General features: G+C 45.2%; 1 protein-coding gene across 9 annotated transcripts in view; it reads left to right on the top strand.

Annotated features, from left to right (window-relative positions):
- HEG1 (heart development protein with EGF like domains 1) overlaps window positions 1-20,872 on the top strand; it is a 56,646-nt gene extending 35,774 nt beyond the window's left edge. For 5 of the 9 annotated variants that reach the window (XM_075757098.1, XM_075757101.1, XM_075757100.1 and 2 more), the window contains 9 exons: window positions 700-794; window positions 1,923-1,981; window positions 2,429-2,589; window positions 4,290-4,424; window positions 9,897-9,939; window positions 10,051-10,088; window positions 10,633-10,720; window positions 12,598-12,772; window positions 14,378-20,872. In XM_075757098.1, the coding sequence (XP_075613213.1) occupies window positions 700-794; window positions 1,923-1,981; window positions 2,429-2,589; window positions 4,290-4,424; window positions 9,897-9,939; window positions 10,051-10,088; window positions 10,633-10,720; window positions 12,598-12,772; window positions 14,378-14,527 (944 nt within the window). In that variant the 3' untranslated portion in view covers window positions 14,528-20,872. Of the gene's footprint in view, window positions 1-699; window positions 795-1,922; window positions 1,982-2,428; window positions 2,590-4,289; window positions 4,425-9,896; window positions 9,940-10,050; window positions 10,089-10,632; window positions 10,721-12,446; window positions 12,545-12,597; window positions 12,773-13,417; window positions 13,528-14,377 lie in introns of those variants that run through there. The other 4 variants (XR_012836169.1, XM_075757102.1, XM_075757103.1 and 1 more) reach the window with 4 other exon arrangements.
- The last annotated feature ends 1,468 nt before the right edge of the window (window positions 20,873-22,340 follow it).

The following is a 22,340-nucleotide window of genomic DNA, read 5'->3' as shown; positions in this document are numbered from 1 at the left end:
TATTTGTTTTTCTGGTGGAACATAAAACTGGAGCTCTGAGTTCTCATTTCCACCAAGTATCTCATGACACTTAATACAAGATCTAGGCATATTATCTTTCTGAGTCTGGACGACTTGGATTATTGCATTCTGCTGCCATGAATCAAATATGAATCTAAGCATGGAAAAATGCATCTTTTGGACCTCTTTTCAAATGTCATTGCTCATTCTGTCCAACAATTTGAAAAATGAAAGTCTCCTTTCTACAGCGCTTTATTTTGACTTGCTGATTTGCTTTCCTTGCATTGCAGGGAGGGGTAAGAGATTTGACATGTTTACCCCAAATCATTATAAATAGCTTTGGTACCTGAAACTGTCTTGTTACTAAATTTACCCAGCTCTCTCTGTGTTCAGGGGTTCTTTTAAATTAGTCTGTGTTTCTATATGAAATGTATGAACACTGCGGTGAAATGCTGTCTGTTCGGCAGCATCAGGCTCTGGAATTTGACTGGGGCTGTGGGAACATCGCAGCAACCCTTGGGAAAAATCTCAAGGCTGGGACTTTGCATTATTGGGGCAGTGACTCCAAATCGAGTTTTCTGTCCACTGCCTGAAGGGATTTTCCATGCAGACAGTCTCTCATGTAAGGCGGATGAAACCACAGCTACACATAGCACAGAGACACGTGTTTTGACTAACTTGTCTTATTCTCCTTTTTAGTAAGAATATTTATCGGCCAGGTCCCCCTGAAACTTAATATTACCCATGGGAAGTACACAGAGCTCCTCCACGTCGAGGGTGAAATCCTGGGGATGGTGAGTGTCATTGCTGGGACTTTGGCGATGCTGATGGGACAGGTCCCCTTTGCTCCTCTTACAGTTGTCATGGGAAGCCACGAGACTTTGTAGCGTGGATTTAGCCTTTTTAGTCATTGAACCATCTTGGTCTGGTGTAAATACGTTTCTGTAGCCTCCATCCTTTCTTAGTGTCTTCTGGCTGCATTTCCTTTTCCAGACGTCAGAAGTGTATTAGTGCTCCTCCAAGGTCAAACATTAAACCAGTAACTCTGGGTTTCATCATTCAGTAAATCTCACAGGTGCTGCGGTGGGTTGGACTGCAGCTGGTGCCACCTTGCTCTTAGCCAGACCCCATGGGGTGAAGCACAGCAGCAGCACCCACCATTCTTCCTCTCGGTGGAATCTCCCAGCCATGCTATCACAACCATGCAGCTCTCGGTCAGTTGAGAGCGAGCACTGGGGGACCTGGTGGCTCCCCTGTATGCTGTGCCATCAGTTGCTCCAAAAAGACCCCTGGACTGGGGATAGGTACATCTCTGTGCATTTCTTAGCCAGATCATTGCATGCATGAGATTGTACTGTTAGAAGTTCCTGGGCTGGTTGCAGTTTATCCCAGCTCTTTTTGGAGTAGGTGATTTGGAGCTGCTGCCAAATGAGGGGGGAGCTGGATGAGTCACCTTGATGCTGCCTGCACGGCTTGTGCTGGGGAGTGAACACAAAAAAATGTGCGGATCCAGGGGGAGGGAGGCTCCTTGGAAGATGTGCGGTCTCCAGGGTGTGCTTGGAGCTTGGCCTCGCACGGGGCTCTCTCCCTGCTGGCTTCTGGCTCGTCCTTGGCCTTTGCAGTCATTGCACAGTGGAGCCCCAGACAGATGCTCGTGTCAAAACCCCCAGGTCTTCGTTCCTGTCCAAGGCTGTGCAATGGAGATTTCAGCCACCCCTTGCTGGCAGCAGACAGTGCATCTTTCTTACTGAGCAGATGAACTGCTGGGATGCTCAGAGCCCCCTCGGCCTCAGCAGGCAGCTCTGGTGAACGCAGGGGGTGGTGTCAGTGACCCATGAGGGCCGTCCCGTGCTGCGTCCCACCAGGCTGCCTCCCTCCATCATCCCCCAGGGCACTAAAAGCTGCTCTCTCCTTCCTTGCAGCTTGATGCATCACTGTCAGGCTTGCCGGGGTACCACCACTCCACAGTTAAGGCAACCAGGTAAGGAAGGCTACCAGGGGAAGAGTGAGAAACTCGAGCGTTCGGGATATTCAACTTGAGATGCACCTTCTCCATTTTGAGTCAGTGATGGGCTTGATGCAATCCGGCCCGGTGGTAGTGCAGGTCTGACCACCTTGCCTGGCTCTCCCGGTGCCCTCCTCCAGGCCTGAGCAGCTTGGGGACAGGCTTGTGAGCTGCCCAGGAGGGGTTTATGGCTGGTTTCAAAGTGAGCTACCAGCACTCCTCTCACCCCAAATTTATGTCTCTGTGTAAAAGTTTGTCCTGTTTTTAAGATCTGTTACAATGCATGGCTGTTTCAGTATGTATACAATATTGTGTCTGTGATAAGCATTGCTTGTGTTAATAAGAGTCCTATGTATAAGGTGCTAATGATGACATCAGACTCACTCGTGGTACTCAGGGCTGTTTTGTTTTGTTTTCTGTTAGGGATGCAAATTTTGTGCATGTTTCAGTGCAATCCACGTTCTCTTTAGCATCCAACGTGACTTTCTACGATGTTGTCAGCAGTGTGAAAAGCTACATTCGAGCTTGCAAAGCCCCCACAGAAGCCTGCCAGTTCATCTCCAGCCTGAAACCGCTCCACAGAGGTAAATAGCATCTGGAGGAACTGTGACGGGAGGGGAAAGGGATGTTTTATTTGGCTTCTTTTATAAGGGGCAGGGGGAAGATTTTGGCGTTTGGAAAAACCCCTCTGAATCTTTTTTATCTTATTTAAATGGGAGTCATCTTAAGAGCCTCGCAGTATAAAAAGGATGCAGATATCGAGCCTTATCTTTGCCACATGTGTGAGAAATCTGCCTCTCTGCGAAAACACCGCACAGCGCAGGATTAGAGGCATTGTTGGGCAGGCTTTCATCTCCAGGATGTGACACCAGGCCGCGGCCAGATCAAAAACCTATAAGTCTTAATTCCACCCACGTGGCCGGGAACCGGGGAAACGGGATGAAAGCCAAGAGAGAAGACCCCCCCCAGTGAAGTCGATTAGAGCTGCTGGAGGCTACATGGGGAGCTGCGCTCTCCTGCCTGCCCAATTTCAGTGTTGCAGGATTTAAAAAAGGTTCCCAATTAAGAGCTTTCGATTTCTGTACAGAATCCTCTACCCACCAAAGAGGAACACGGGTGCAGCACAGAGACCTGGAGAAGCACGTTGGTGTTGTGCAGGACCTTCTCCAGGTGGACCCCGTCGGTGGTGGTGGCCCCGTGCCCTGCACCTCCCGGTCCTCACTTTCCGCAGGAGCCATAGAGGAAATTTAGCCGTGAGAGGTGCCGGCAGGTTGCAGGGAGCGAGCACGCTGGAAAGATGGGCTCCTGCAAGGAAACTTCTGCACGTGGAGCTCTGTGACTTTGGGGTTCAAGGCTTTGAGGTTTGGCTTTGAGGATGAAGGGCAGCAGCGCTTAGCCTGGTGTAGTGGGAAACCCCTCGGATCATTTTGGCAAAGTAAACATAAAGATGAGAAATTTAGCGTGTGCTTTTATTTTAATGTACCGTATTTTAAAGCCATACTCCACCACGGATTGAATTAAATTATTTTGGTAGACTTACTCAGATTATATCTAGCCGTTACCTCTGATACAATGCTTCTGGTAAAGTCTACTTCTAACTTGAAATAAGCAGAATAAGAAACAAATTATGTTCTTGTGTAAGTACTTAAAAGAAAAGATGTCAGAACAACAAAAAAAAAAAAAGATGATGGATCTAGCAGGGAGAGGTTTATGAAAGGTGAGTGCCAAACGAGTGACATGTTTTCCATAAAATCCTATTTCTTATGAATATTTTTTCATTTGTTCATTCCATTTAGTCTGACCTCCCAGCAAAAAATGTGAATTCAGTGACACAATTTCCATCGTTTACCCACAGTTTTGCTGAATGCTCATTGTAACAAATCTGACTTTCTAAAGTAAAACACTGCTTCAAAGTAATGTAAATGAAAGGACAAATTCTTCGATTGAAAAATGAAAAAAATCCAGTGCTTACTATTGAAATCGAAAAAAATTGGTTTAGGCTGAGCAAAATGTTTTGTTTGATATAAACTTAAAAATGGATTTGTTGAACTGTCTCAGGGGGTGAATGTGTTTCAGCTTGAGCCAAAGTAATTTTTTCTTTTTCATTTCCCCTTCTGCCCCCGAGCTGAAACTTTTATTATCCGCCCCCTCTATTTACATGTACAAACAACAGTAGATATGCAAGAAATGGTGACATAGCGTAATGTTGTCTCCTAATGGACCAAGTATTATTTTATAAAAAAAGAGATGAAAGCAGCTAATGTTGGCTGCCTCTTCCCAACAGTTGGCAGCTTGTGCAAGCAGAAAGACCCCGAATGCGACAAGGAAACTTCTGAATGCACCGACTTCGATGGGGTCGCGCTCTGCCAGTGCAAAAGTGGGTACTTCAAATACAACAAGATGGACCACTCCTGCAGAGGTATTGCTCTTTATGTGGCGTATTTTGCCTGAATTTTGCTTAAACTTTTTGTTCCAGTGGAAATGAATGTGTGTATCGCTGTGCATGCAAGAAGCTCAGTATTATGAATAAATATTAGCAGCTCAAGTTTCTTTTATTTAGTTAGGGGACTTTTGAGCAGACACTGAAGATACAGTCTCTCTCTAGGAATAATATTATCTCTTTCTGGAGCACGCTGTGAGTCACAGTGATTGAGAAGTAGAAAGGGGCCCGGCTGCTTTGGGCTCCAGTTCAGTGGCACAGAGCAGAGATGACGTGCAGCTCTGCCTGTTTTCATTTTGTCTGAACTCTCAGCGAACTTAGGAGAAGTGCTTTAAACTTACAAGCTTATACTAATACATCATCAATATTTTTAATATAAGTATCTGAAAAGGATTATGAATTTATTTTTCATCTGGGTTCCTAATAGACATTTTGAGCTTAAGAGTTAAATTAGTTTTTAGCTATTCCTCAGATCATGAAATCTGGTTTTGCTACATTTTAAACAAGGTCTTTGTCCAAGTGCCAGTGGTCAAAGTGACTTCTGTAGGATCAGGGTGTCCATTCCCTAGTTCCAGCGGTCGTTGTAGGGCTTCTTAAGAAATGAAATTTTCTGGTGACATATCAATAAGAATTGCAATAGTGGTTATATATTGTTCCTGGCAGTGTCTGCTGGGTTGCTGTTAAAATAGGAGGAGATGCTTTGTTAATTCCAAATCTGATCAGAGCAAGAAAAATGTGTCTGGAAATAACTCATGTGCTGCAGGCTCTGGGGATGGACATCTCAGAGGTGGGCATCTCTTGGTCCCAGGTCATGGTCCTGCCTCTGCTCTGCAGCTCCAGGCAAAATCTTTCTCCTTTGTGTTTTCCTTCTCTCCCTTCGTCTTGTATGTTGGGGGGAAGGATTTTTATTAGGAAATACTGTCTCCACCTACACTTGAGAGGCAGAGAAGGGCTCACACAGTGAGCAGGGAGCTGAGCTGAAACCTGGGAGGCTTTTGCCCAACTCCTGCTCCACCACTGACGGTGGGGACCCAGGACAAGTTACTCCATTTTTCTTGTCCATGTCCCAGTGTTGTGAAGATAAATACCTGAAAGGCTGTGAGGCACTTGGGTGTGATGGTTACAGAGGGCTAAGAAATCTAACATCTTGTACATGTGGATACTCCCTACTTACAGGTCTTGTTTGCTGTGCAAAATATTAAAAACCCTTCCTGCACACAGTGAGGCCTCAACTCCACCTTCAGCTTGCTGCTCTCAGCAGGAAACATCTTATCGACCAGCTTGAGAGTGTCTGAGGGACACGGTTGATGTGGAATTTAGGCTGTAGTGCAGTGGCATGAGGGTAGCAGCAACTGCATGGTGCTATGCTCCAGCAAGATACCAGATTTTCAGCATCACTCTATTCTCATGCAGGGTGGTCGGGATTTTTAAAGGGTTTTTTTTTCAAAAGCCAAGCTATGGCCCTCATTTGATATTTAGGGCCATTCTTTCTGATAAATATAGCATACAATATGCCAGCCTCTTTGAAAATCTCTGCCCTTTTAGTGACTAAACAGGAACTGAGGTCTCCCGAGCATCCGACCCTCATTGTGGGTCGTGAAAATGTGGCACAGTAACTCCAATTATAGTATTTGCAAAGAGGGAAATGGCTATTGTGCTGCCCTGTCCGGTCTCCCCCGTGGGAAGGCGGGTGCGGCTGGGAGAGCCGCCGGGGTCGGGGGATCGGCCGCCCCGACCCCCAGGGAATGTTCTGTCCTGCCTTACGGTGTCTGTCCCCTGGGGCATGCTCGAAAAAGCATCCCGTGGACCAAGGAAGGGTTGGGTCTCTGAGCCACAGGAGTTTCGACATGCTGGCCGTGGTACCACTTGGTGTGCAGTTTGGTGGTCTCTGGGTTCTTGCTGGTTTTCAACCTTCACCAGTATCTTCAGGGCTCTTTTAGCAACAAAGTGACAAACCCAATGTGCCAACTTTTCCAAGGGATGCTATTTTTAATAGTACAGAGTGTTTCCAGAGCTAAGCAAGGAGAAGTAAAGCAGGTTTCCAAAGAGACCCCCCCAAGTCTCTTTCAGGAATGCGAAGGCAAAGGAATCCCGAGTAGAAAAGCACAACTCGATAACTTTCCTTGGCCCCTGACACTTAAGCCTTTCCTCTGTTCTCTGCTCATGTTTGAAAGCTTGCCGAGTGAGTGTGACAGCATAAGCCCTCCTGGGAGCGTGTTCAAAGGAGCAGGAAAGATGCCAGAGGAGAAAGCAAAGTGGCAGGAAAAGGCTGGGTGAGGAGAGGAAAAGACATAAGCACCGAGCGTTTAAGTTAAGACAGAGAGATGCATGTTCAGGATCTTGCTTTTCCTCCTTACTGCCCTATAGCCTCCTGGCTATATGGCTCCTGGCTGTGTGCCCGTGGGGTCCCAAGGGCTGCTCCTGCCCAAGGCACGGCTCCAGCTTTGAGACCGCTCAAGGTGTACGTGCCCTACACACATGACTTGGCTAGGGCCAAGGGCGAGATCCGGCTGGGCTCCAGTATCTGCCGGTGGGCTCTTCCAGGCCGTTCCAACATGCAAGTGGCGGGCTGGGGCTGACACTGGGGTACACGGGGCTGCTGCGCTCATTCGAGAAGGTAACTCCAGCTAGCTGTCGAGGTGATGCCTCCCTCCCCTTCACTGCAGGTTTCATTACTGCCTGATCTTGTGGCTCGTTTTGGTAGAACATTTGCTCCATAATGTTTTCAGTCTGCTTTTGTTAGTGAGTGAAAGGAGCAACACATCCAGTCTCATTTTGCTAATGCCTCGGTGTTATGAATGATCCAGGCAAGGATCCTTTGGGATTTACTACTCTTGCCCTGGCTGGTGGTTGACTGAGGCTCTTAACTCTTGTCCAGTTACCTCTGGTCTCTTCCTTGACTTCAAAGAAACCATCTTAGAGAAAAATAAATCCAGTGCAAAAAGTATCATGATGAGATGTAGCAGGGGGGCTACATAAAGAGCCTCACCCTCCCCATCCCCAGCTCTGGGGGAATAAATGGAGTGAAAGAGGTAGTGAAGGAGTAGTGGAGCTATATAGGGCAGAGAAAGGGGTGCAAGACCAGCTATCATGGACATCAGCCTCCCCACTATTGTTGGTGCCAGTTGCTATGGCACATCTGTGCCTAGAGCTGCAGTATTCACGATGCGAGTGCATCACCCATCTGTGTCCACACACCCTGCAGGGAAAATGGCATGCTTAGTGACATGAGATGCTTAGTAAATGGTATATAAGCAAATAGTATTTCAATATGACCACAAGCAAGGCCAGGCATCCAGGAGCAGAGTGCCAGGCACACTGCAGGTTGCGTGTCCTGGAAAGCAGAGACTTGAGCAGAGCTGTGAAGAGAGCCTGGCAGGTAAAGAAGAGGTCCCCAGGTCTAGCTTGTAAGACTAATATGGTCCCTAGGTGCATTTAGGGGGCACAGGCAGGCAGAAGAGGGGAAGTTTTCTTATCCCTGGGCTTGTGACATCTATTTCTGGGAACGAGAAATCGAAAGGGCCAAAGAGAACCTGTGAGCATTCAGACAAAACCTGCAATAATCACGGAGACTCAAAAATCTCAGTGCACTTGGCTTTATTAAAGGCAAAGGAGTGATTTAATGGTGAGGAGAACTGTGATCATATAACCTTTCCCAGCCTAGCAAGAAAACATCCAAAGGCTGGAATTTGATACTGGGATAATTCAGACCAGAAAAAAGGTGAATGTTTTTAATGGCTGGGGAAATTAACTTCATGAGCATCTGACCCAGGGTTGTGGTTGATTGTCCATCACTGAAAAGAATAAAATCAGTCTTGGATGGTTCTCTAAAATGTAGTTCCAGTTAAACTATTTGATTTGAAACTGGAATTAAATTTAGGGAATTTCTGTGACCTGTATTATGAGGGGAAGGTCACAGTCACATTGCTCCCTGCTGGCATCAATATCACTTGTTATCGGTGCTGGAAGAGCCATAAACTTCTGAATCCGGCCAGAATACCAGTGCTCTCTCTTGATTTACTACAATATTGCCAGCCCATCCTAGTGGACATTACACATTTGTTCATCTTTTCTTCCTTCCTCCCCTCCTGTGCTAAGTGTTTCCGAAAATACAGTGGCAGGTTGTGCCGGAGGGGAAGAGGCATCTGGTGCGCTGGGAGCAGCAGAGGAGGAGGTGAGGGCTTTGCTGTGGCTTAGCTGGGACCTCTGCTGGAAGCTCTCTCTTCTCCCCACAGATTTCCTCAGGCTTGCTGGGGTTAGAGAGCGCCTGAGCTTTCAGCTGTGGGTTATCCCTACAGTTAGACAGCAAGGCAGAGGGAAGAGGTCTTGAGACCTGCTGCCTCACCAGTTTTAAGCATATAGTGTTTGAGACAGGGAAAAAAAAAAAAAATCCATGAGTGTTTTTGTTTTCACTTAATCTGGTTTTATTCCCTGTGGAGTGGGCTGCAGGGGTTTCCCAGACCCCTGTGTCTTGCAGACCCTCAAGTGCTGCTGGACTTGCTGGCCCTGACTTGTCCCTCTGCCCAAAGCGACTCATCTGTGTCATTCCTACTCAGGTCCTTGAGCGACCACCTTCGCTGCCTCTGCGAAAGGCAGTGGATCTGCAGGAGCTCTGGTGGGACTATTGCTGAGAAAAGCCGTGATTTTATCAGTACTCTGAAGAATTGTGTGTCCAATGTAATTGTATGTCTAACACCTTTGCTGTTCATCAGAAGGGTAGTATAATTTTCTCAGATAATTCAGGCGATGAGATAGCTGTCCATAAGCACAGAAATTATTTTATTTTGAAGCGATGATTTCAGTTTATATCACCAACATTTTGTACATAGCAGTTTTCTGGGTTATTTAGACCTGGTAAATTTAATTTCTATCCTATAGAAAAATATGATATTTTAAAATTTGATTTAGCTCCAAATTGGAAAGAAAAGAAAAAAGAGGTGACATGAGGCAAAACATAACATACCTGTTTGGGTTACCCCAATTGTTTTTGCATAACATTTTGTGCGGTACTATCATTTAAAAGTATCAATGCTAAAGTAGCACAGTTCAAATGAGGTTTCAAAACAAAAACTGGAGGCACTTGCAGATTTTTTTACACTGCTATTTTGTGGGAAGCAGTACAAGTCTGCAGTGAGTTTCTATTTGGGCAAGAAGAGGTTCTGCTGGGAATTACGTTACTGTGCCAGGCTCCGGGCTAGCTCTGCCGGGAAGCCCTGAAACGGTCCTGTCAAAGCCAGCAGGAGGTGAATTTAAGTGCACGGTGTTTTGCCCAAACCAGAGATGTTGCATCACATCAGAGTGCATCGCATTCCTGCTGTGCCAGCAGCACAGACCGGCTTGTCAGACCCCAAGGTTATTTGGGGTGAGGCTGCCGTGGGAAGCGGCGATGGGAAATGCCTCCCCTGCACCACTGCGCGGTGCTCACGGCCCTTCTCTCTTTTCTGTTTTTAGCCTGTGAAGATGGATATAAGCTGGAAAACGAGACCTGTGTGAGGTATGGTAACCGTTCTGCCCTCCTCCTACCCCACCATCCTTCTTAATATTGCTTTGGTGACCTGTCAGCACAACTAAGGCGCTGAAACTCCCTGTTGTTTTCTGTTACCAGCTGCCCGTTTGGCTTAGGGGGATTCAACTGTGGAAACCGTAAGTACTGAGTTTTGTTTCTTTTAATTTCCACAGTGTCAGACATGGGAAATTTGAAACAAGTAATTGCAAATGATTAAGTCTAAAATTCAGTAGGTACACACTACTCTTGTCAGTGTTTTTTGTTTCTTCATTTTTTGTTGAAAATTATTTTGTTGACTTTCTTTGACAAAGTTGACTTAATGTTATCTCCTAATGAAAGGAGATCTCCGTTCGCTGGATACTCTGTCATGATAACACATATAGCGGGCACTCTTGAAGCAAGATATTCGGAGGTGAATCCATGAAATATCGTTTAAATTATTCTGATCTATCAGTGGGGGGAATCCATACCCTAGGGAAACAAGAGCTTGTTCTTCCTTCAGCGGGAGATCCCCAACTCTGTCCATTTCACTTGAAAGTTTAAGGCAATATTGCTTAAAGATGGAGGGAAAATGGGAAATAAACAGTCAATCTCCTTGCATGAGGACTGCTGATATGTTCACATTAGTATTTACAACCACGTTGCTGTTTCTAAGTGAGTCTCTGTCTTTTCCGTCTGTAGCCTATCAGCTCATCACCGTGGTGATCGCGGCTGCAGGAGGAGGACTTCTGCTTATCATGGGCGTAGCACTGATTGTCACCTGCTGCCGGTAGGTACCACCGCTGGCCCTGGCTCATGTGGCATCCTCTTCGTGGGTTACACCACACAGTGCTCCACACATGAACCCTGACGGACCAAAACATAGGATAGCTAAGCAAGTGGGTTGATCAGAGATACTGAAGTGTTACGTTGTGCTGTCATTTGGAGCATTTTTTTTGGTTTTTTCCAGCAACGAGGCTAAAAAGTGCAACTCAGTGTCTCTTAAGGATGCACCTGGCAATCATGTCCTCTAAGGATGGAGAGACAAAGGAGTCCTTCCCACTCAGAACTGTAAGGCAGCCAGGGACCAGTCTCCAAAAGTGCAAGTTAAGTAGAAAGGAGGAATTTAGGCAACAGGCGGGGTTACTGGCCATGCTGAAGTGGTGTTTAAGTGTATTTAAGGCTATTTTCATTTTCCTTTATGGATGAATCCTATGAGGAGCAGCTGAGGGAACTGGGATTGTTTAGTGTGGAGAAAAGAAGGCTGAGGGGAGACCTTACCGGTCTCTACAACTACCTGAAAGGAGGTTGTAGCCAGGTGGGGGTCAGACACTTCTCCCAAGTAACAAGTGATGGGACAAGAGGAAATGGCCTCAACTTGTGCCAGGGAAGCTTTAGATTGGATATTAGGAACAATTTCTTCACCAAAAGGGTTGTCAAGCACTGGAACAGGCAGCCCAGGGAAGTGGTTGAGTCGCCATCCCTGGAGGTATTTAAAAGACATGTAGATGTGGCACTTAGGGACAGGGTTTAGTGGTGGATTTGGCAATGCTACATTAATGGTTGAACTTGATGATCTTAAAGGTCTTTTCCAACCAAAACAATTCTATTCTATGAAGTCCTGCATGTGCTCTCTGTGTGTCTCTCCCTCTCAGATGCACACACACATGTACACTCATAGTTCCTGTACCAACAGGTAGCCTCAGACTGGAGGCAAGACGTACTTGCCGAGGAAGCTCTGCTTCATGATTTATACGACATGAAAAGGGCTGCCATGCACTAACACTCTCTCCCCTGCCCTGTTCCATCCCCCAAATCTAGGATTTCAAAGCTGATTAAAATCAGCAGCTGGATTTATCAGTAACATAGATGTGGCAGTGGTTTGGTTGGCACAGTGGTGTGCACTTGTTCCCACATGTTTTGAGTCAGGGGGATGACAGCAAGCCCCAGCCAGGAGATGTGATGGCCAGTACACCTCCATGCCCCAGAGTGCAGATCTCCGCAGGGATGGACTGATCTCATGAGTCCTGGCCTTTGGCAGGTTATGTGACTTCCAGGAGAATACTCTGCTTTGAACTGAAAGTGTCACCAAAGTCCACTTATACGACATGGTACTCATGTAGGGGCATTGGTGTCATTCAGACTGGCAACGTGAAGGCTTTCCTTCTTAGGAATTAACAGAGTCTATTAATTAATACCCTGGAAGTGCTATAGTTAAGCACTTGGAGACTTGAATAGCATGGGAGCGCCCATACATTCTTCTTTCTTCCTGGATTTCCATGACTTTTTCATTGACTCAGGTGAACACACACATTTTTAAAAGAAAACAGGCAGAAGTTCAAAAAGGAGAGGTTCAAACTGAATGTAGGGAAAAGGTCTTTCACCAAGAAGACAGTAAGGCAGTAGAACAGGTTAGTCAGAGAGGTTATGTCATTTCCAGCTTTGGAGATTTCACATCCCACCAGATAATGCCCTGAGTAGCATGATCTGACCTCATATCTGATTTTGTCTGGGAGCTGAAGATTGGACTAGAGCCCTTCAAGGTGATCTGTGTTCCTAGTGAAGGTTCATAACATGAAGTAAATCTCCTGAGATCACGCCAGAAATGCATCTAAGACACCAAGACAAGTTGTATGTTTTCACTTTCCTTTACTCTTTTATAAACAGAAAGAATAAAAATGACATAAGTAAACTCATTTTCAAGAGTGGAGATTTCCAGATGTCACCGTATGCTGAATATCCCAAGAACCCCCGGACACAGGAGTGGGGCAGAGAGACCATCGAGATGCAAGAGAACGGAAGCACCAAGAACCTGTTGCAGATGACAGATGTGTATTATTCGGTATCTATCCGTAGCTTAACTATTAACCCTTTGTGCCTGATACAGCAAAGGCATGTTTCTTTATTTTTGGAAGGACAGATCCCTTTTCTGCAAAATAAGAGAGCAAATAAATGGCTTCCGTAGAGAACAGGGCATTGGTAGTCCTATGAACTCTAGCTGTTACACATGATGAATATCACAGAGAGATGTCATTAGGAAGAGTGCTAGGGGAATGTCTAGGAACATTTTGGTAGATGTCTAAAAAAGCCCAATCCTAGTGCAGAGAAGGAGAGTTAAAGGTTTTGAACAGGCTGCTAGGAATTCTGGTGGGTAGTTTTCTCCCTTCCATCCTCACTGATGATGCTGGAAGGTTGAGACCTCTGTCTGGGAAACTTCACCCCAAGATGGGAAGATGCTGGTCACTGAGGACCCCTCTTTTCTTCCACTCCTCCCACTCTCCTGGGTAGAGGCCCCTTCCTGCAGCAGGAAGGGTGCATAAGGAGCATCCCTCCAGCTCTGGAGGAACAAGTGGTAGGGAGGAAGTGGTGGAGGAGTAAAGGGCTGTGTAGGGCAGAGGAAGACACAAGCACAAGACCTGCTGTTGGTACATCTGCTAATGTCTGTATCCAGAGCTGTGATGCCATATCATCTGTCACTAATCTACAGCAACGTACTGGATGTACTTGAGGTGTGTGGGAGTTACTCACGTGAATGAAGGTTGCAGGATTTCACCCAAATCACACATTCTGGACTCCTCCTTTCCAGAGTGGAAAGCAGTGAGCAATATTTTTTTTCTGGCTTGTATTTTTAAGTTTTCCAGTCAGCATGTTTATTGGTTTGCACATGAAGGGAAATAATCCTCCTTCCTACTTCCAGTAAGAATGAGAGATTTGGAAATTAAAATGCATTTCCTAAATATTTTTTAAGACTTTAATGATGCTGGCAACGAGAAAGGGGAGCTTTATAGCAAGGAGTAGGCAATGAGGGCTTTGCATGGATCTGCTCCAGGTGGTGTGATGTTATTTAGTGAGTGAAAGGGTTGTACAGTCTTGGTCTTAGACATCAAAGTTCCTCAGCTGAGTGTCCCCAGGAGATTTACTTAAGTAAGAGAAGGGAAGAGAAAGGAAGGTCAGATCAGTTTGTATTTGATGTATAATTCAAGTGCCTGTGTTGGGAGAGTAGGTACCTATGGTTAATGGGGAGAGAAGTGCTGCCAGGTAATACTCAAAGCAGGAGACTAACTTTGATTTTCTAGAAGTGTTTCCTTTGAGGGTGGCTCTGAGACAATATCCTTTTCGTGAGGGTTGTTTCAATGCCCAAGCTCATCAGCACGGTTCTCTTGGATTAAAAATTAACTGTATACTTAGACTGCACTTGGTGGAGTCAGGTAAACTTCAAGTCTGTTAATTGGCAAGATGTCGAAACTAGATTACATCAGAATAATCCCTTCAGGCAATGCATAAGTCCCATAGTAAAAATCATTCTAGGTTATAGAGATCATTAGCGATCCTGTTGTTCCTTCTAGCTACTGAAAAAAATGCTGGGAAAGGTGGTAGGGTTGTGTCTGAAGGAGGATTTGAGTGTGAAAATAAGACCCTTTTTATTTAATTTTTTTTGCTAATACAGCCAACTGGACTGAGAAATCCTGAACTGGAAAGAAATGGACTTTATCCTCCCTACACTGGTTTGCCTGGATCTCGACATTCATGCATCTACCCGGGACAATACAATCCATCCTTCATTAGTGATGAAACCAGAAGAAGAGACTACTTTTAGCGGGGAGTGGAGAGGGAGTGGAAGATTGACACAGTTTTGTGGCCCTTGATCCCCAGGTACAATCTGTCTCCTGGGCAGTTCAGCCCACATCAATCTTACTCTTCCCATTTAACAGGAAGGACTTTGAACTCCATGCCGAGCATTGCTGTCCTGAGGAACGGTTACACTTGCTCAGCAGCAGAGAGAAGGAGGAGGAGGAGGGAATGGCTGAAAGTGCACATCACTAAAAGACCCAGACGGAAGTTAACACATGTACTCCAGGCTTGTTCTGTGCTGCTTCTTCACTCTTTACGCTACATGGCAAGCATGGATCAGTACAGGCAGATGAACTGTGCCCAGCACTCTGCATTGAATACAATTAGGGAGTGTTTTGTTTACAGATCTTGTTCACTGTTGACTGTGCTTGTCATCTTAGCCAACCTTCATGCAAAGATTCACTGTGAAACGGCTTTTGGTATGGCAAGTTTGTCCACTCCTTTTTCCATTGCTGCATTGCTTTCTGCTTTGTACACAACAGGGAAGCCGGCTGGTTCTCTGGCCCTCACCTTACTGGTAGAAGTTCTGCAGATGGCTGGGTCCTTGCTGAAGCCTGGTGCCCAGCAACATTGGCTGAATTCATGGGCTGATTGTCTCCAAGGAGTACGGGAAAATTAGTCATACTGTTGCAGTTCTAACTGAAAAAAAACAAAACAGTTGATCCTATGAGCCAATTTGAAAGCTTCCTCTATATGGGGAAGAGCCCGAGTATGTTGCTTTGTCAATCAGCATTGTTCAGAAGTGATGCCACTACACGTCATCATAGCGCTTCCGTATAGAATCTTTTAGGGCTCTGTTTCCCTGCAGGGATTTAAACTCCTGTAGAAACAGCAATGTAATGTTAGATAGTCACTCACAGGGAAGAAAAACATGAGCTAGGAATTCAGCTTCCTTACAAGGAATGTGGGAAGGAGCAATAATGCTATAGCCCTGGCTGGGCAGGTGGAACGTGAATTTTGGGCACTGCAAGTGGGACAGAGTTTTCAAGCCTCCACAGCCCACCTTGACTTCAGTAGGAGCTGTGGAGGCTTTCAGTACATTGGAAAACAAGGCTCACTGCAGTCAGTTGCATTTAAAGGAGAGAAAACCATGATGTTTTCAATCCTAGTGAACAAAGTTCACCTATTTGAAGTGTTTTGCTTTCTTCCATCCCAGTTTCAAGTGATTCAGACTAGGCAGGTTTCCTCACTTAGATATGTTAATTCATATTAATCACCTCGGCAAAAGCTGATGAATGCAAGTTATTACATTTCTCACCAAAGATCAGCTTGAAAGCTCATGAACTGTATTCTGACCTGAGCTGGGTGTTGAGAGAGAGATCTTATAAATGAATTTATTTACTGCTTATCTTTACTGCAGTGTTAACCTGAGTCATCCAAACCCTGTCCAGATACAGGGTCCAGATACGGATCCTTCCCCTGAATGTGACTGTGCTTTTAATTCAAGGTGGCTGCTTGTATGAGGGTAACAAATAGCACAATTCCTTAGCCATTAACCCACCATCTCTGTAGCGCACACATAAGCTAATTTCACCGAGGGGCACATACCCTCTGATATTCCCTTCTCCCCTGCAGGGCTTGAATAGACACAGTACCTACAAGTAAGTTCATACGTAGCTCAGCTCACTGAAGCACTAAGGACCATGGGATGCGTCTCCCAAAGTGCCTAACTCCAAGTGAGAATGGCAGTTCAGATGCTGATGTGTTGTGTAGTTGCTCATCAGAGGCAAACCTGGGGTGATGAGGAACCCTCCATCAGGGAGCAGCTAGTAGTCCTTGTGTCCTATAGATGCTGCGAGTCCCCAGATCCTTTCCCAGCACTTCGAAGGCTGTTGTAGTCCCTATGAAAAGTGAGGAACAGCTACCCAGAGGAAGGGCAGCTAGCACTAGGCAGTCATCAGCTGTGTGGGCTGAGAGGTTTCTGGCCAGGAAAGGTGCCACAAATGTGCTTGAGAACACACAGTCTGGTGCAAACGCAGTGTCTTTTTATGCCTCGCTCCTTATCTACTATGTAGAAACAGCAGCATGGGCTTGCAGAAAAACAGAACTTTATGGATGCCTCGGGAAGTATCCTTTGCACTTACATGATCTTATAATGATGATGCAAGCAACTTTGTGTCTGTCTGATCCATAATCAGCCTTCCTCCCCTCAACTGTAAGGAGGAAATGAATGGATGCTCATGGGAAGTACAGCTGCCCAAGGAGCTATATTTAAGGAAAACTCTAGTTACAGTATCCAAAATAGTCTAACAGGTAAAGCACAGGAACTGGCTGTTCTCTGACACGCTGATCAGTGTTTCCAGTCCATGAATGATGTTCTTCTCCCTTTCATTAGCAGCTTAATTGCTCAGGATCCATTGGGTGATGTGAACTCAGGGCTCAACTCTGCTGTGCTGTGTGATCCTTCAAAGCGGACATTGGCAGGGTCGTTTCCATGCGGGTGACTGGCCTCTGGTTTTGAGAGTGCCTAGGACAGAAAGAACTGCCTTTCCCATGGTATGCAGGAAGGTTTTGTCTGTGTTATAAAAGAAAGGGGGAAGCTGGGATTCATGCTAAATCTAAATCCAAAGCATACAGACGAGCGCTCGGCTCTGTCCCTGTTTAGTAAAGCAGCTTAGCAAAAAGGAAGATTGTCCCAGCAATGATGGTAGGATTTAACCACGTGCCAGCATTTTGTCAGATAGGGAAGAGTTTAGGCACATGCTTATAGGCAAACATATTTAATTGTTTGGTTAGTTCAAAGACTGGGAAATGTTCCTGTGTGTGCCAAGTACAAGGGACAAAGTAGGAAATATCATCTCACAATTGCAGATCAATCCTATATAAAGAGTAACATGGACTATATGAACAAACTTCCTGGTCTGTATCTCACAGCAAATTACAAGTTGCAAGGGATTTGAGTGGAAATTAAATAGGACCGTTCCTAATTGAGATCACACAAAAGTTTGCAAGTAATTAATTTTAATTTCTTAATGATCTTCAAATTCTTCTTAATGCTGTGTCTGGAGTGAAAGGGTCTCAGTAAACCCAGCAGGATTTTCTGAGTGAGGACTGCAAGACTTGGCCTTTTCCAAAAGAGAGAACTTTATTGCACTGAAATTTTTCTTTCTGCCAGAGCAGGTAAACATTGGCTACATTGTCATAAGAAATCTCCCATTGCAGCCTGACCTTCTTTTTAGCGTTGGTAAAAAAAGAGTCACAGAGCCAATGCATAGTCCACAGGAGGAGGAAAAGGGTCTCTCCTGACCTGCACCTCCTTCTCTGGGTGTCCTAGGAGGCCCTGCTCAGCAGGCAGGAGAGGATTTAGGCAGGTATCAGCACCGGGGTGGGTGCAGGTGCTTTCCCACCCAGTGATCCAGGAAGTCTTTGCAGAGCTGGCAGATGCAGCTCCGGGGTGATTCAGTCCCTGGCTCTCCACCAGCCCAGCTGCTCCCCGTGCTGCGATGCTTCCATCTTCATCCAAGCCCCACCGGTGCCCAGCTCCACTAGGGCAGAAGGGGTGGGTGCAGTGCACTGTGTTTTGCCATAGTTTACGACAGTTGTTTTACTGCAATTATTTACTACCACATCCCAGAAGCAATGGGATTGCCTGGCCGTGGCAGGGATGTGACCTGTTTTTGTGCAGGTTGCTTCTGTTAAAGCTGCCACCAGGATCCTCTCTGTCTGCTTCCATCTCTGCCATAAACTAAACACCCTCTGGCAGTGAAGCGGGGTTCATTGCTCCTGTCGGACGTGAGAGGGGTCTTCACAGGCCCTCAAGCTCACTTTCAAATGCAGATGGCTCTCTGTTCAGTACCTAACTCCCTGTCGGATGTCTAAATAAATGCAACTTATTTTTCAGACTATTTAGATTACTTTTAGCTACCCCAAATTGCAAATTTTGAGCAAACTGGATGTTTTTGCCAGTGGGAATTGCTCTGTACTGTCCAAGAGGGTAAGATAGAAGTGGCGTGTTTCTTGTAAGGAGGATGCAAGTGGTTCAGCCAGATGTGGGGAAAGGAAGAAAATCTACACCAACACTGCACAGAAATCTGCTCTTGCCCCTGGCTGCTGTGGAAAGCTAGGGGAGCAGTCAGCAAGGGTCCACGGGCAGTTGTGTGGGTGTATTTTTGATTAACTTTGGAAAAAATGCTAATTCTATTGCTTGACAGGAAAAGATGTGGGAGGCACGCATTTGCTGCTATGGCGCACTTCCAATCACACTGACAAAAACCCCTCACCCACAGAAATACCCCCAGCAGCCAGCCTAGGAGAGGCAGCTCCAGTGAACAGAGCAGCAAAATGCAGATTTGAGGGATCATTTAAAGGGAGGCTCGTATGCATAACCCTCCTGTGTCCTGGCCATGCACCACTGCTTGCCCTGACCAGGTGCACTGGAAAAATCCAGGGCCTTTTGCATACTGGTGAAACCTCACAGCACTGAATTGGGCTATATGAGATAAAAACAGGACAGGGGCATTTTGATGCCCTTTGCCCTCCACATATAAAGCGTTAGGTAACAGAGCAGCAATGAATTTCATTGCTCTTGCGGCATTTCCCATAAGTTGCACTGTCGTGGTCATGTACTGAGTCACTCCTTGCGACCAGCCGCCTAAAAGGCATTTGCCTCCACACTGAGCAGTAGTAAAAGGCTTTAAAAATAGCAATAAATTGCAGTTAGAGAGAGGTGTTTGTGGAATTGTTTGTGCCAATAATTGTGAAGGTGGTTTGCCGGGACCTGAGTGAGCAGCAGAGCGGGTTTGGACATCGCTGCAGACACGCCAAGTGCTTCCTCAGAGCTTGTCTCTAATGCTGGTCAATGGCCGTGTCTGTTCCAAATCCAGCTGGACTTCTCATTCCCTCATAGTGATGTTTAATCTTTAGTTTTCTTCCTTAAATTAACAAGAACGGATGCATTTTACTTAAATGCTCTTCCTATGCTGACTAATGTTTTTTCCTCTTTACACACAAAGGACCTAATCCAGCATCCATTCTAGTGATCGGGGTAACTCTCCCATGGACTGTCATGAAGGTTTTTTTAGGCCTGAATTACTCCATCACCAGGGTCACCTATGTGTAGTACACGCTTTCCCGTGGCTTTGTGTTCTGCCTATTTCTGTGATACTGTTGCTGCCTTTCCATGTTGTATTTATTTTTTAAAAGTATGCTTATTACTGTAGCAGGACCTGTATTACATGAGATTGAACAAAACAGGTTCAAGATCTGAAACACCTTCCTGAGAAGAGAATGAATGTGAATTTTGCGAAGCTGTTTTACTGATAAGCCAACCTGTTTCCTATCGTGTAAGATCTTGTAGGGACGCAGAGGTGCTTTCTGCAGTCACAGATAAGAACTACTTGTCGGTTCACTCTTACTTGTCCCTTCAGAAATGAAGCAAGATCTCCTGGTTTCAAACGGGGTATACACTGTGTGCTTGTAAGGTTTTGGGAGCTTTGCAATGTGTATTTAACTCTTTGTTCCTTTGAACTGCTGAAATTGAAAAGCAGGACAGAAATCCATGAGTTTGGTATCCTTGTTGAGGGAAAAACTAGAGAGGGTGCCTGATGCTCACCAAAAGTAGTATATAAATGCTAAGTTCTCTGGTCTTTATTCTGGTAATATGCTAGAACGGAGTCTTGCTTGGGTTAATGACCGCAGCAGTCGTCCCCCATATCTGCAAAATCCTAGATGGAAAAGTCCTGTGGAATATAGTAAAAACTGATCACTTCCATTGAACAATGCTATATAATTCACCTGACATAAAAGGTTTCCAATAAAATCTACTAGGATGGATTTACTTTAAAGAAAAAAAAAACCCCACACAACAGAATAAATATTTAATAGTTTCTTTTTAAAGAAAGGAAATTCTGTTAAATTCAGTCATTTTGTTTAAGCCCTGTTAAATTCTACAGGACTTTCTCCTAACAGAAGGTCAAACTTGGTGTGTAAAATCATAAGGGTTTATTTGAGCAGCTTTCAGAATTGCAGTAGTAAAGCTTGTGAGCTCTATTTCAAAAGGTAAATTTTCAGCATTTGTTTGTGCTTCTTTTATCAACTTGAATGTAAACCTGCTTTATGTTCTTGACATTGCCCTGTTTCCTTCCCTGTATCTCTGAATGTTTGCTTCCAAGTCGCTGGGGTTCTGAGGACATTTTCCAAACCAGTATTATTTAAAGTTGTATCATATTTTCAGTCTCCACTAATTATACAGTACTGTAGTAGCAAAATATAATTTTTAAGGATTGGATTATTTTTATATCTGCATCCAATATTATTAAATCTGGCGTTCTAGTCAGTATTATAAAAGGATACAATAAAACTATGAATATTACTATGTCTCAGCTTTTTTATTGTCTTTAGCTTTCCTTGTGGAAAAATGCATATGCAATTTTAGATTGTTTTCCTAATAATTAGAAATCTAATCTATAAAATAAGAAATTTAATTGTTCTTTTGTTCTCTTGGTGGTGCTTGGTGATTGAAGAACTCAAATGAAAAGCAAAGAGGAAATGGGTATGTTCTGTTAGTTGTGCTAAATGAACTTCTGCTCAGCTGAAACACAAGTTCTGTTCTGATATTTATTTCACTAGAACTAAGCAACTCAAAGTTGAATTTTAAAGTTTTCCTCAATTTAATTTTTCATCCTGCTGGAAATGCAAGAGAATTGGTGAAGCTGTGTGTTTGCGTGTGTGAGCGCATGTTGGAGGGGAGGAAAACCTCAGGAGCGGTTGGTGCAACAGGGCTGTTTGCAAGGGCAAGGCACTGGACCTGACCGCAGTGAGATTGGTCCTACCTCATCAAGTGCCACAGGGACTGTGAAGAATATATGGCCGAGTGTCTCTTAGAGGAAGAAGGAGGTTACCTTGAATCCAGATGAACACAGTGTCCAGGTCAGGCTGCTGGGAAGAGGTGTGATGTGGAAGAGCATCTGGAGTAATGGCAGGTATGTTCATCTGAGACAATCTTTTCCTATATTGCTCCAGAGGAGTACAACACTCAACTGTGATAGCAATTGGATGGGAGTAAGGTGGGATTCATCTCCTCTACTAAAAGTTAGGTGGCCAGTTTGAAGCCACCATCTGGCTTCTCCAGTAGCCATGAAAAGAGACAAACACCCGCAGAGGGTAGCTCAGCCCATGGTGAGATATCCCTCACCCTTGTGAGCAGTGTCACAAGACCCCACGCTAGACAGCAGCCCTAGATGAAGTCAGTGCCACTCACAGAGAAACGGTGAGTCTAGAACATACTTCTTGCTACATCCTGAAACTTTAGTCTACTGTCTGTGGTGATATAGTACAGAATTGTATTATATGCCTGCTCCTTGTCTAGTAAGACTCTGGTGGAAAAATAAAGGAGAGAGTAACCCGATTAAATCCTGAGGTTCTGTTCACTTGCAAGAAAAGGACTGTTACAGTGCCTCAGTTTTACTACCAGTACTATTCCAAGTCATTCTATTTGCTGTGTGACATTGGCATCTTTTAAGGAAGTTGGCAGTGCAAAAGGACACAACATTGCCGTGAGACTAGGTACGAGACCTTTGCAGCTATGAACAAGCACATGATTTAACAGTCCTGCCCACTGCAGTTTTGCATATCAGTGCCTCTGAGTCGATCAAATGCATTCATAGTGTCTGCCTTCAACCATCTTGGGAACCACCTGAAAAGAAATCAAAGTGCATTTGTGTTGTGCCCAGCTGGCAGCTAAGCACCACACAGCCGCTTGCTCACTCTTCCCTCCCCTCACAGTAGGATGGGGAGGATAATCAAAAAAAAAGTAAACCTCATGGGCTGAGATAAAGAAA

Source organism: Balearica regulorum, chromosome 6 (assembly GCF_011004875.1).
Source record: "Balearica regulorum gibbericeps isolate bBalReg1 chromosome 6, bBalReg1.pri, whole genome shotgun sequence".
Lineage (NCBI taxonomy): Eukaryota > Metazoa > Chordata > Aves > Gruiformes > Gruidae > Balearica > Balearica regulorum.
Note: the sequence above shows the minus strand (reverse complement) of the source record. Positions and strands in the feature narration are given on the sequence as shown.